General features: G+C 35.2%; 2 protein-coding genes across 2 annotated transcripts; one reads left to right on the forward strand and one right to left on the reverse strand.

Annotated features, from left to right (window-relative positions):
* Positions 1-8,511: 8,511 nt before the first annotated feature.
* On the reverse strand, positions 8,512-11,196 carry LOC108972276 (FAS-associated factor 2). Its single transcript, XM_018938824.1, has 5 exons — positions 10,672-11,196; positions 10,332-10,614; positions 9,623-10,254; positions 9,409-9,552; positions 8,512-9,331 (listed from the first exon to the last, which is right to left on the reverse strand). Exons 1-5 carry the CDS (start codon positions 10,789-10,791, stop codon positions 9,137-9,139), a joined length of 1,374 nt encoding a protein of 457 aa, XP_018794369.1. The 5' UTR covers positions 10,792-11,196; the 3' UTR covers positions 8,512-9,136.
* A 401-nt stretch (positions 11,197-11,597) lies between these two features.
* Positions 11,598-12,120, forward strand: LOC108972277 (protein C10). Its single transcript, XM_018938825.1, has 2 exons — positions 11,598-11,677; positions 11,748-12,120. The coding sequence occupies exon 2, from the start codon at positions 11,765-11,767 to the stop codon at positions 12,113-12,115; it is 351 nt and encodes a 116-aa protein (XP_018794370.1). The 5' UTR covers positions 11,598-11,677; positions 11,748-11,764; the 3' UTR covers positions 12,116-12,120.
* Positions 12,121-13,998: the final 1,878 nt, after the last annotated feature.

Here is a 13,998-nt window from a genome sequence, read left to right on the forward strand (position 1 = left end):
GCACTTGCTCTCGACAAACAATTATCGACGAAGGCCTTTTTGAACGTTTTGGCACCAGAAATTTAATTCCGCACACAATATTTAATGGAACTTCTTGGTTAAATAAATTATTGGGCAATTAACCCATGATTTAAACGATAATTGGCTTACAGTAATTCTCATTGACATGGGACAGAAAATTTACACAAGTTCCTCTAGAGGCTAATTTTGGATGCATAAGAACTCCTCAACCAAACTTATGAAGTTTCTGAAGAGGCACTTTTGAATAGTTTGTGATGAAACAGCATTTCTTTCCCAATACCCAAAGTGGGTCAATTCTGGGTAATTGCTTACTTCAGCCAACTCGCATTAAGTGTAATGAGAACCGATTACTACTTGCCTTGCCCTGGGTAATCTCAAAGCGACCACGGCCTTTTTCGCTTGACTTTGACCACCATCACCACCACCAGTAACCTGGTGGCTCCGAAATGGTTCGATTTTGTTGCCGTTCAACAGCAATTCACAGATCGAAACTTTATTTTTTTTAATGTTTTTTTTCGTCAACTCGTGTGTTATCTTTAGGTCGAGCATATTTTTATATCCAGCCTTCTTTAAAAGGTTCCAAGTAGTTTTTTGTGTAATACACAGCTGCTCAGCAACTGAAACCGGTCTTACATGGCGGCGGGACTCCACGATTCTCGTTATTTTTATTAATATTTTAGACAATTGGAGAAGCGATATTTTATTTCCCTAACATCATAAGCTAAACCTGTTGGCAATTATATAACTTGTGTTGCAGATTACTAAAGCCATCTGTTAAGGATTAAGCGAAGTCTTAGAAAATTATATGGGTGTCCCTACACAGTTGAATATCCATCTCAATAGGCAGAACACAGTTAAAGCATATTTTTGGAAAGTATTTCAAATAAAACTCAAAAAAGTTATATATTATAAAGTATACGTTTTAACCTTTATTAGTTACAAATTTTTATAACATTTGGTGTCTATCGGTCTTATTTTGCATAATTTTTGCGAGAATAGCTATTCCGAATTCCCTCATAAGATGCAAAATGGTAAATCTCTTTATTTTGACAGCTGGTTTGTCTGCTATCCCTAAGAAAAATTCTATACCGTTAATACCCTATTAATTTAAGTACATATATATGTACATGTATGTACTATCCTTATGAGCAGTCCAAAATATCAAAAAAAAAAAATTTTTAATTTAGTGTTTACGGCTGATATGATGGGTCCGAAAGCTACTTCTAACTAAGATGATTTAATTTGATTTATACTAATTCTGCTTAAATTTCCACAAACTTAAAAATGTTTGAAGTTCTGCTACTATTTCGATCAACAGTTTACTAAATATTGCATGCATTACTATAWAAAAGCTCGTAGTGTATGTACATATGTATGTATGTAAAAACAATAAGCACATACACACATACATACGTATGTACATACATACATATATGTACGTTCGTCAATCGATGTACAATAAACATTTTGTTGCCTCCAATCATTTAATATCCATTTTCAACTTGCTCTAATGATCTAATCGTTTTGCTAATCTCATTTACAATCATGTCCGCATACACACACGCAAACATTAAACTAACATCGCTCAGCAAAAAAAATGCAAAAAACAGTTTATTATAGCTTTATTCAAATGTGCTCATACCCCTTCCCCACACCCGCTTTCGTTTCGTCGAAAGCGATTTCGCATCGACGATGCTCGGTTCGCAAGCATGTTTGTCTGCCATTGAACGCGATATTTGCGATTTTGCAAAAATTTATTAACCTTCAAAGCAAGGCCAGCAAATTTTCGCAAACTAGAAATCCTTGAAACTCAAGGTAACGTCCTTCAGTGAGCAAAATGGCAATGAACGCGGTCATTCTCGTCTCGTTTCGCGGTCAAGGCGAACACTGTCGCAAGCAACAACCTCGTTTTCACTCTTTCCACCACTCGTTGACAACGTCACACGTCGAACAATAACATTGCTAACGTATGTACATACATATCGTCACCTAAAATGAAAAATAACATAACATCACTTTTCATGAAGAAAAAACGTTATAATAGAAATCACTTACATTGAAACAAAATTTGAGTTTTGGTCGTTGCATGGTTATATATTGGTTATATATGACAGCGAAAGCTGAAAATTTTGTGGTACATACAATCGTAAGCAATAAAAAACTCAATTTCCATTTTTTGAAGATACGTTGTTTTGCATTTTAGGTGACGACATGTTATATATCTATTGACTTTGTATCCGGCGGGGTTTAGCAATAACAGTGTTGAAAAAAGACTTTTCAATAATAAGCTAGGTCACAAGTATTTTTTCTAGACTACAATTTTTAAAATTACATAAAATAGTATTTAAAAAAATTGAATATTTTAAATGGTACTTTTTAATATTTTGAAAATTTTATTATTTTTTTGCTGTAATTACAAATTAAAACTCTTTCTATGATAATTTCAGTATGAAATATTGATCATTTAGTATTTATTAGATTTTCTATGTTAAACTAAATTTTCCGCCGATATATAATTTTTTATTTTCGAAAAAAAAATATTTTAATAACTTTTGAAAAAAAAAATAACATACAATCATTCGTTAAAACATAAATATTACTAGTGATTTTAAATAAATCGAAAAAAAAATTTATTTAAAAAAATTTAAGCTGTAAATTCTGTGAGTCACAATATATGTATGTAATTATTATTTCCGCTTATCAACACTGTTTTTCACAGTCGGCGCGATTGCTATTGCACGACACAATTTTTCATATAAAACTGAAATACAGACGACCTTGATACAACGATATTGATATTAATTGGTTAGGGTTGCCATACATGTACATATATACCCGGAACAGTGTATTAATATAAGTTTGTAACACCCAGAAGCATGCGTCGGAGAACTGTAAATTATATACGTAAATTTGTACCATATACATACATATGTATGTGTACATAAATGATCAGCATGACGCAGTAACCGGAACGAACCCGAATTTTTTATACCGTCAAGGACTGTCAACTCGGCTGAATTCTACTGCTACTACAAAAACTGGTTATAATATTGTTTATTTATTTTAAACCAACTTTTAGCAACATAAATAAATAGTTACCCAACAGGTTAAAGATCAGTTATCGTTAAAACTTAATAATTATGACGAAGTATATGATCTCAACCAAAAAATGCTAATTATTTTATAATGAGTACTATTTAATTATATTATATATTTCGATTTGATATTTATTGGGCATTGTCATCGCTATTTCACATATTTTATTGCGTGCATTTGGCAACTCTGGTCATCGTAAACTCCCTCTTTTGCTTTACTCCAACATCATACACTTTAAGCTTTTTTGTTTTGCTCAAGTGATAGAGTTTCTGTTTTATGCAAGTTTTTTTTTCTTTTGCTTAATGGGCCTAGAAAAAACAACAACAAAACTTATGAGTATGCGCAGTATGGACTTGGAGCAAATCTGCTGACATAATCACACACTTTATTCACATTTTTGTTTCGTTAACATTCACACACACACCCATAACTGCCTTTTGAYTTTGGTTTCACCTACGAAAGAGGGGGGTTGGCCGGCAGACAAACGGCGCTTATCTCATTTTTCAATTTGTGTATGGTGTTGAAGCGCGCATAATGTACATAAATATATATGTACATACATACATATGTGTATGTGTGTATATTTATTCAAATGCTCATACTTATTTACACATTTGTATTCGGATAGTACGAGTAGTATGTTTCTTTCTTGCCTTTTGTGTGAACTCAATTTTAGTTAATTTATTTATGCATATTGGCGCTTTATCGCTGGTGTCTTCTTGCGCCGTTCTGTTGGCCTAATCGAAATGTTGCTGTTGTTTGGTTTTTTGTTGTTGACATACAAGCAGAAAAATTGCTTACGAAATGTGCTGGCAATGTTTCTTAAACATGCTCGCTCGCTCGTTTGTAGCGCTTGCAAGTTTTCAAGCTTTTATGCATATTTGTTGTCTTGACGCGCGCACTGTGTTTGTTGCTTCGCAGGCGGAGAAGGAGACATTCTCACAATGCTGTAGTGCCGTTGCTGATGACGCAGCGCAAACTTGATTTTCCGCAAAGCCACCATTTTGTTGAGTACGATAATCCAAACGAATACGCTTGTTGTGTCTACAAATAGTTGCGAAATAGTGCAAATTGTTGTTTCAATTCGTGAAAATCTGGGCAACATTTTGTTGTGCAAAATATGGTATTGTGAGTTTTGCAGTTTGGTTCTTCGCCGTCAAATTTGTCGCCTCTTCCGCAAAGCAGAAGAACTCTGAAATTCTTTGTTTGTTGCCCACTTGGTGTGTGCGAGTGTGTGGAAAAATGACTAGGGCCACCACCACCACCATCGCACGCCATTAGCGCTGTCGTTGTGTCGTCGTCGTATCTGTCGTCGTTTTTGTGTCGTAAAGGTGGGTCATTGTGAAATGACAGCGCCGAACTAACCCGGCAAACAGCGGGCACAGCACGTGAAAGGTTGCTGATGAAATGCCTCCGCGGCGGCGGCACAAAGTTGCGGATGGTGAAAAAATAGATGGCTTTTATATACATATTGTGCCACGAACATTGTTGTAGTGTAGTGGAAAAACGGCAGTGAAACCAAAAATGAAAACACAACGAAAAGAAACAAAAACTGTTGTAAGACCTTGAGACTTTTAGACTGTGGTGTAAAACGCGCTCAGAAGTGTGTAGATAAGTGTGTGTGGAAAAGTGTRTTGATAACAAAAATTAATTAGTCTYATTTATGAAAAAATACAACAACGTATGTTTACATAGTGTTTATGAATATAAGTATTATAATAATTTTTTCTATTCAATGGGATTCAATTAAACACTTCAAAGGTAAATAATAATAATCCAAGTAAACTATTATTGGCGGCAAAAATGCCTACTTCTTTAAATAAATAATTTACAGTAGAGCAAAATGCAATATTTCCAAAATATTGTAATTAAAAAAATCGAAAGTAAATTTTTTGTACAAATAATTTTTATATATTTAACTTTTCTTATATATTATTATTTCTTATATATAATATTAGTATTATATCTGTTCATTACGCAATTAAACTTTTCATTTAGAATTTTATTGTAGACGTTAACACACTGGTTTAGTGGAACTCTTGAAAAGGTAATACCCAGGTTCTGTTTTGATTAAATCCATATTTTTTTATTATATTAGCTTTCACGAATCGATAGGCAATAACAATTCGTATTTTGATATTTAAAAGGCTTCCCCCACACTGTTTATTAGTGATCAGCTGTTAGCTTTTAATATAGTTTCATATATTTGCCGGTTAAAATCGATTTGCATAGGAAAAATTATAAAAAAAAAAAAATACCATAAGTCCAGGTTTAATTTACTGGGGTTCCATTTTATTCAAAATTCCAAAACACTAAAGTGATATAAATCATTTGAAATTGTGCTTTAAATATATTAAAAATTTAGAAAGAATTATCTAACATTTCCGGGGACATAAAAAATATTTAAAATAATATTATCGAGATTTTTATAATATTTAAAAAACAAGTTACCTACTGCAATTATATGATATTGGATATACATATGTATAATTTAAAAAATGATTTTTTATTAGTATTTAGCCAAAATGTTGGGTAATAATTATTTTTACAAGTAAATTTCATGTGTTATATATTTTTTATTATTTTTGACGTTATTTTAGAAATCAGTTTTAGGTTCGATCTTTTTTTTTTTAAATGATTGGTTCTGTATTAATAGTATATCTGATATTCAGTAATTATTTTTAATTTCAATTTGAGGTTTTACTTATATCCAGTAATTTTTACTATACAATCCACACTATATCTGGTAAAAAGGCGGTTATTTTCTTATATTCAGATTAATATTGAACATATTTTCTTTAATTTTTTTATATTTAATTTTATATTTTCTAATTTTTTACCTTGAGTTCCGTATATCTCAACAAATATATTTGTTAATCATTAAATTTTTTTATTTTCTTAGTATATAAATAAATATTTCAATAGTTATTTTCCGTCTATAAATATTTTAACATATAAAAAATATTATTTTACCTTACATATTTTCTATTTTGAATCAAAATATATTTAAATACTCACAGCTTTTCAGTGCTATATATACAGAATCTATAAAAACATATCGTTTTCGAAAAATTATTTTAAAARAATCGAATTAATGAATGCCTTCCATTCCAATTTCTATATATTCCCAAGTTTTTCATTGCTTTATCGAAAAAAAGAGTGATTGCTATTAACTTTTTTTTTTTAATTCTACCATTTCGAAAAAAAATCGAAATTACTTCGTTTATATTTTTGAACAGAATCGGAAAACACTACTTGAAAACTTACAAGGTTAACTTCGAAAAATATTTAGAAAAATTGTTAATATATTTGAAATTACTTCTTCGAACAGGTTCGGATAACTCCATGGTCGAAAGCTATCAAGGTTAATTCAAAAAAATTTAAAAGGCTGTTACAAATTTTAAATTACTCGAATAGGATCGAAAAGCTCCTTTGGTCAAATACTTTACTTCCAATATAGAGGAAGAACCATTATTGATCTAGGTACAAATGTATATATAATTTATCTATAAACAGGTCCACATCGTATTTTAGAATTTTAAAATATCTTATATAAAAAATGATAATAAATATATTTCAATAAATATAACACAATTTTGGATTTATATTTCAGTATGTATTATTTTTATTATTATATGTACATATATACGTATATAAATTTCAAAAACAAAATTGATGTTTCATTGTATAATTAAATAAGAGGTAAGTAAAAATCATAATTTTGCAATTTTTCCAACGAAATATTTGAATTTATCTACTCTATACATAAAAGTGCAATAAATCATATTCTACTACAAACAACCCACTGTGCAATGAGCATACCGCTTATCACCCTTTAACTGGTTAAGATAGCTGGCGGCGCGCTCGACATTTTCTTGACACTGCTGCGCGCCTAGTCGTGCAATAGTGTTTGAAAGAAACAGGTTGATTTTGCCTTTGAGCGCACACGAGCGGCACGACGCCGCGCACACATGGCAACGTGTCGCACTGCCGGCCGCCATGTGCCGCGGCGTGTCACCGGCGTGTGCGCGCGACTACGRTGACAATGGCATTGTTACCATCACGTTCCGAAACGCTTGCATACGGCGTGCGTGTGTGCATGTGTGTAGGTGTCGCTGATGTCGACGACACGCGGATAAAACAAGTCCGCTAACGCTGAACATAATAACAGGCAAACAGAAAGGCGAAGGCCGACGATATTGCCARCGGCTGGCAAGCACACACATATGTATGTATACGAAGTAGTGGAGAGAGAAATTCAAACACAAAATGGCTGTGTGTTTGTGCGCTGAACTGTTAGCACCGCCCACATGCCATTAGTGTGTACATTTGAGTGCAACAACAASKCAARCTACACAAGCAGGGTTGTGTCTCTCGACATTTTTTGCGCCGCTTGCTGTGTTATTTTGTTCGCCTGGTGCATAGTGTCATATTTCGCACAGAATTCGGACTTTTTGGTTGCGGCGGCAGTCCTCGTCGTCGTATGCGCTCGCTCATCATTGCGCCGCAGTTGTCTCCAAAAAGACAAGATGCATTCGCTTTGTCAGCGAACGGCGGATTTCGAAGCGCTCACAATACGGCGGCGGAGCGAACCCGCTCGCTTTTCAACCGCCGGCGGTTTGCCACCTACCTAGCGATTGCTCCTCAAGTCACGGTGTASTTCGCCGCCGCAACGACGTTCCAATGCAGCAGCGTTTTGTTTCACTGAATTGCCGGCGTGCGCCATTTCTTTGCCATTGCCCGTTCGAATTCTGTTTCAGCTCGCTTACCTACCGTCGCCGCAAGGTGTGTATTATGCAKCTATTGTATCCGCTGAACAGCACACACATGGCACGTGCGGTCGAGCGAAAAATAGTGGTGAGATGAGCATGTCCGTTATAGCAGATGGTTCTGCTGACGACGTCGACGACGGCAAATCGACCAATCGGCGAAGCCAAAAACCGCATTTGAGCCGTCGAGCACGTCTATTGTTCCACATGGTAACAGGCGACCAGCGTTCTCAGTAGGCGGCGCACAACATTTCTTTGTTCGATTGTTTCGTTTGGAATTGCTGGGAATTCTCGTTCAGCCAATGGTCGTGCTTTGGTTGACACACACACACACGAAAGTTGGCATGCGAGTGTGTGTTGCATTAAACGCATTGTGCCAACAGTAGGGGCGAAGAAATTTGTATGGCATAATATTTGCTTTGACCGCACTGMAAGCCTGGCGATGGGGCCTCGACGTCGTCATTCAGAACTAGCACCGCTCAACTTGAAAATATATTTTTTGCTAGAAAATATTATATTGAACGTTTTACAATATAAATTAATTTCTTAGACATGCTACTTTAAGACACTCTCCTACACTTTGTTAATACTCCTACATTCGGTTAGTCAAAGTCAGTCTACGACATTTTGATCGCTTAACAGTTAGTTTTCACACGTACTATATTTACTTTTTATTTAATTTTCTTTTCAATAGAAATATTAAGAATGCTACAAATCTTATCATGATCGTTTTTGATAAAATGGTTTGTTTATGTTGCGACTGTCAGAATTGTGTAGTGTGTGTGTAAAGCAACAATGCAATAGTGCATTTGGAAAGAAATTAAAATAGATTAGTCCAAATAGTTATTAGTTTTTGTTACATATAAATGTAAGTACGCTAAATATCAAGGAAAAAATAAAATAACTTAAATTAATGAAAATTAGAAAACAGATAATTTAAATAACAATTCAATATTGCTATATATGTATGTTTGCATGGAGCATTGAAACTGCATAATCATATATATCTTTTTGCGAAAATTGTGTGTTGTTAGCTCCATTTCTTAAATTTACGTACACGTTTTACTTTTTTTTTTAACTTTTGGTAACACTCCGCGTGTAAATAACGTAGTTTTTGCATATTCAATGCAAATTAAAAACAAAACTTCTTTGTTATACATATTAAACTATGAAATYCGATCAAATGTTGACCGTTGATTGTTTATATGGTGTGTTGCTGTTGTTTGTTGTATAAAATATTGCTATGAATATTACGCTTCCAAGTCGTTGACAAAGAGTACTTCACGATGCTTCAGACCGGCTTCAGCTAAGGTTGTTTGATTGCCATTATCATTGATAGCGCCATTATTATAAGAACTGGCGTATAAAACGCGTTTAGGGAAATTCGTTGTGATCTCGAATTCATCGGGCGAAGAGGGATGACAGAACAAATAGTTATACACATCCTATTTGGAAATAAAAAAAATAAAAACAAAATTAGCTTTAATATAAAGAAAAACTTTAACAAACGATTTGCACTCACAATTAATGAATTGGAATTGAGAAAACGTCGCTCCAGGCGTGCGCCGTTTGGCAGTTTAAAGACGACACTAATGGCGTCCGCTGTACCAGCTGGTGGCTCATTTGGCACCTGCTCAGCTAGCTCAATTTTAAGTTGAGCAATTTCCTAAAATTTAAATAAACAACCATTAGTTATTGTATATAAATATAAAYGGCAGTTGATTTGAACTACTGACCTCCTTTTTGCGTGCCTCTTCGGCACGTTCACGTTCAATAGCCTCCTGTGCTTGACGCACTGCATCACGTTCCAACTGACGCAGCCGTTCCTTCTCCTCATCGGCACGTAAACTAAGTTGATAAGCTTCGTCTTGCTGTTGACGCAGCGTCTGTGTGAGATTACGTTCTAAACGATCAGAACGTGCTTGACTTAGCCATATTTCATTTGCTGAGATCACTGTTTGCATACGACGTATCAACTCCTCGGGTGTGCAATCGCCTTCAAAGCGACCAACAACAATCATACGATGATTGCGTTGTGCAATTAACACCATCGTCGGAAATACGTGCATATTTAATGTATGCGATACTCTATAACCCTCTGGTGAGGATACGTCACAGCCCCAGAAAAGCATATTGCGATTTATAAAATCAATTGTTGATTGATTCGATAGCGTTGTACGGCACAGTGAATCTACATCAGGATTATTTGTGGGATCCTTGTGTAGATAGATGAGTAGGAAGCGTAGTTCCTGTTTAGCATCATTTAACGCTTGCGCGTATGTGCCCTGATAGAACACTGGGTGTGATGGATAACGTTCATTGTAGGAACGTATAAAACTCATGACATCGCCCACAGGATCGGTAACGACTGAAAAATAAAAAAAATGTATTAATATTAATAAACAATAAAAAAAAACAAGAAATTTGCTATAAGCTGATACGTACTTCTCTCATCGTTTCGTCCCAAACTCAGTAAAGCAGTTAGTACGCTGGAGAATGTCGAGTAGCAATACTGAAATACCATGTTTATGACATAGCCAATGATACCCGTAAAGCTACGCGGTATAGGACCCATGCCACCTCGTGCCGATCTGCCACCTGGCATATTTGCAGAAAAAATCTGTTGTAGAAAACGATCGTCGAGAACAGCGGGTGCGCGTACATCTCTGGACGCGGCATATGTTGATGGAATGCCTTCGCGTATGTTCATTTGCTCTTGAAAAGCGACCTATAAAATACAAACGTTGTTAATAATTTAAAATAAATAAATAATTTATGTATATACCTCAAGATCCCACTGATGTCTGATCAAGACATCTCGACATATATTCATATCCTCAATGCCTGTAATGTCTTGAAACTGTAGGATCTTTTCGGTTTGTTCATTTGAAAGTCCATCCTCCATGACTGTGTGTCTTGCCTTTTTTGAGGTGTAATACAGTAAGGTAACAAATCAAAGGTGATAATTCGTAATTTGTTGTTCGTGTAATCGTATGGACGGTACAAAGAACGGAGGCCTTGCTGTCGTTGCTGCTTTAGGTAGTATGGAAAAGTCGTATTCCCTCGACAATATGTAATTTTGCAGTATTTGCATTCCCAAATTATTTGTGTTTTCCAGCCTTTTTTTGCACCCGTTTTTTGATTTTGAGCAAACGTTCTGGGGAWAATTACACGTTGTTTCCGTGTTTTGTTTTTCCAGAAAAACCTTTACAACCTTTGAATAATAAAACAAAACTGCTGTGACAGACTCGGATTACGATGAATTCTCCTTTTTATATGACTTTTCTTTCGTGACAGTTCAACGATGTTGCCAACGCTTTCCACAAGTATACAAGGCAGAGTTGCAAGTAAATATTTATTGTTAAAAAATTAATGCAATAATTTTTTTTAAAACAAGTTGTTGCTAAAACAAGAGTAATAAATATATAAAGAGGTAAAAATCGTTATTTAAAAAGTACTTTTTATAAACGAAAAAGTGTTGATTGTTTTATATATGATTGTATGGTGAATGTACTGAAAACTTTTCATATATTACCCGGGTTATTTAAAAAGCTAACTTAAACTATCTTAATTATCTAGAAAGAAACAGTTTTTTTAATAATAATCTTAATTATCTGGGAACAAATGACAATCTCATGCGTTTCCCCCATAAAAAAAAAACGTGACAAGACACTGTATTTGGGCTTTATATTTTTATTGGCAGCACTGACAATTTAGCTTCCACATTTTGATATTTCTGGGGTAAACCTTTATTTACGGATTGTAAACAAAAATTGTTTTACAAAAATTTTGTAAATATAAATAATTTTACACYATACTGCTCAAAATATTATTAAACAATAAAATTTAACTCATTGGCAGAAACCAGCGGTATTAAAATGTCTTACTTAGTGAATTTCAGTAATGACACTGCCAAGCAAATACTCATTGAAATCATACGCACAGTGAATCAGCCAGAGAACTCCAAAAAATTGTCAGAAGCTAAAGCTTCAGCTGGGAAAGAAATGTTGCTAATGATGCAACATGTCTTTCCACTGGTTATGCAATTGCAAACGGATGTAATTAAAACTTATGGTTTTCCAGGAAATCGTGAGGGACTTGTCCAGTTCTCGCAATTGGTGCGCGAAATGGAACGTGAGGATGTGGAAATCGCAAGATTGCGCAGCCAAATAAGAGCTATCTACTTGCCGCCCATAGCTATAAATACAACTAATGATATTTTGATATGAGCAAAGATTATTTCAAMAACAAGACTGAAACCAAAAAATGTATTAAGCGTTCAATTTACGCTCAATAACAAGCGTTAAGCACAATAATGCATTTACTTAAAGACACCCGCTTATATATATAAATTAAATAATATATAGAAGAGATATTAATATATGTAGTTTAAGTTGTGACAGGCTTTTATAATAAATTATTTGTGAAAAGCAGCTTAATAAATAAATCTTTACATAGTTATATTACAAAAAAAAAAAAAAAAAAAAAAAAATACGAATGTAACCATAATTAACACTCAGCGCTGAAACTATATGATGAGTTCGTTATCCGCTTAAGAGTGTAACAATTGTAATGCCGAATTGCAACAAGTAGTTTGGATTCTTTGCAATCATGATATTCATAAAAATTGAATTCTGATTTTATCATATTTTCGCAACAATGCCGTTATATGAGATCTTCAGTTCAATCTCCATGAGAATGCACTTAATATGGTCACCTGGATGCAGTGAAACGCAGATGAAAAATCTGCAAACTTGTCGGAACACTGCACTCCGGACTATAACAGGATGCATCTTGAYCTCCTATAGCTGCTCTGAGTTAAGGAACATAATGAGCTCCTCTCCAAGCAGTTTCTGCTGWGGTGCTTTCGCAGAAATCATCCCTGCGGTCAACTGCTGGGAGCGGAACCCCTCCTAGGAGAATCAAGAAGACTTTCCTCAACAACGCTGACGACATAAAATAATATGCCGACCTGATTTAGGACGCAACAAACTTCAGACATGTGCTGACCGCCAACACCTTCACCGACTCCCTCTTAGTGAATGGCGAGTTCGAAGTCRAATCACCACCCTTTGCAGACAAAGAGCTCGAGTTGCCGCGAGAAATGAGAGTGACCATTGCGCATCTTCGTTCTGGATTCTGTAGCAGGTTCAACTTCTATTTATACAGAATCGACCCTGRCATATCAAACATATGACACTAGCCACTTCTTTGCATGCCTCACCAATTCTACTATATAGCACATCTCTCCCTTTCGTCCGACCCCGTCGAAAGAGCACGTTTCTTGGGCCTACCGTTGGATGACGTCGACGACAATTTAGCTAATCCTTAMCATTCTAAGAGGCATTAGGTACCCGTTACAACAACAACACGTCCTTGCCATCCAAAGAGGTTATGAATATACATTGTAACAGACACCAGAAAAATTTAAATTATATTCTTTACGAACTTTGGTTAAATTGTCCGAATGAACTCAAACTCTTGATCTTTCAGTTCGGTATTCGCTAATGATAGCATTAGAACTAGATGTCAGCGTTTCCRCGATAGTTGGTTCTACGTAACCGGAGCGGACCMGAATTATCAACCCACAACAATAACAAGAACATGTCAGAAAAATCTATCATGCGTAGTGGTATGTTCCAACACAGTATAGCCAATGTTGCGAGGTTTAATGGGTGAACCCTTTAGAGGTACTTTTTCAAATTCGCAACAACACCACCCATCTTGAGAACCAGCATTCATTATTAGAYTGTTATCAGCCAAATATACCACGTCCATCAAGCAGTGMACAAAATATAGCASCTGTAGCTGAGAGWGCACACGAAGACCGTGGAGAGTCGATACGGCGTGRTTCGCAGCAACTCAGAYTGACGTATGAAATGACTTGGCGCATTTTACATCGAGATCTCAAATTGAAAGCATACAAAATACAGCTCGCACAGAACTGAAGCCGCTCGACTTTCCTAAGCAACATCGCTTCGCTTTATGGACTCTTGAAAAGTTCCAAGAAGATACGACGTTTTCGAGCGAGGCCCATTCCTGGCTCAATGGATAAGATAACAAGAAAAATTGCCGCGTTTTCGACGAAGAGCAACCTTAAGAGATCCAATAG

Source organism: Bactrocera latifrons, unplaced genomic scaffold, assembly GCF_001853355.1.
Source record: "Bactrocera latifrons isolate USDA-ARS-PBARC rearing strain unplaced genomic scaffold, ASM185335v1 scaffold_39, whole genome shotgun sequence".
Lineage (NCBI taxonomy): Eukaryota > Metazoa > Arthropoda > Insecta > Diptera > Tephritidae > Bactrocera > Bactrocera latifrons.

Coding starts and splice junctions, on each gene's coding strand:
- LOC108972277 (XM_018938825.1), top strand. CDS start 11,765: ATGTCTTACTTAGTGAATTTCAGTAATGACACTGCCAAGCAAATACTC.
- LOC108972276 (XM_018938824.1), bottom strand. CDS start 10,791: ATGGAGGATGGACTTTCAAATGAACAAACCGAAAAGATCCTACAGTTT. Junction 10,615..10,671: donor GACATCAGTGGGATCTTGAG/GTATATACATAA, acceptor TGTATTTTATAG/GTCGCTTTTCAAGAGCAAAT. Junction 10,255..10,331: donor GGGACGAAACGATGAGAGAA/GTACGTATCAGC, acceptor TTTATTTTTCAG/TCGTTACCGATCCTGTGGGC.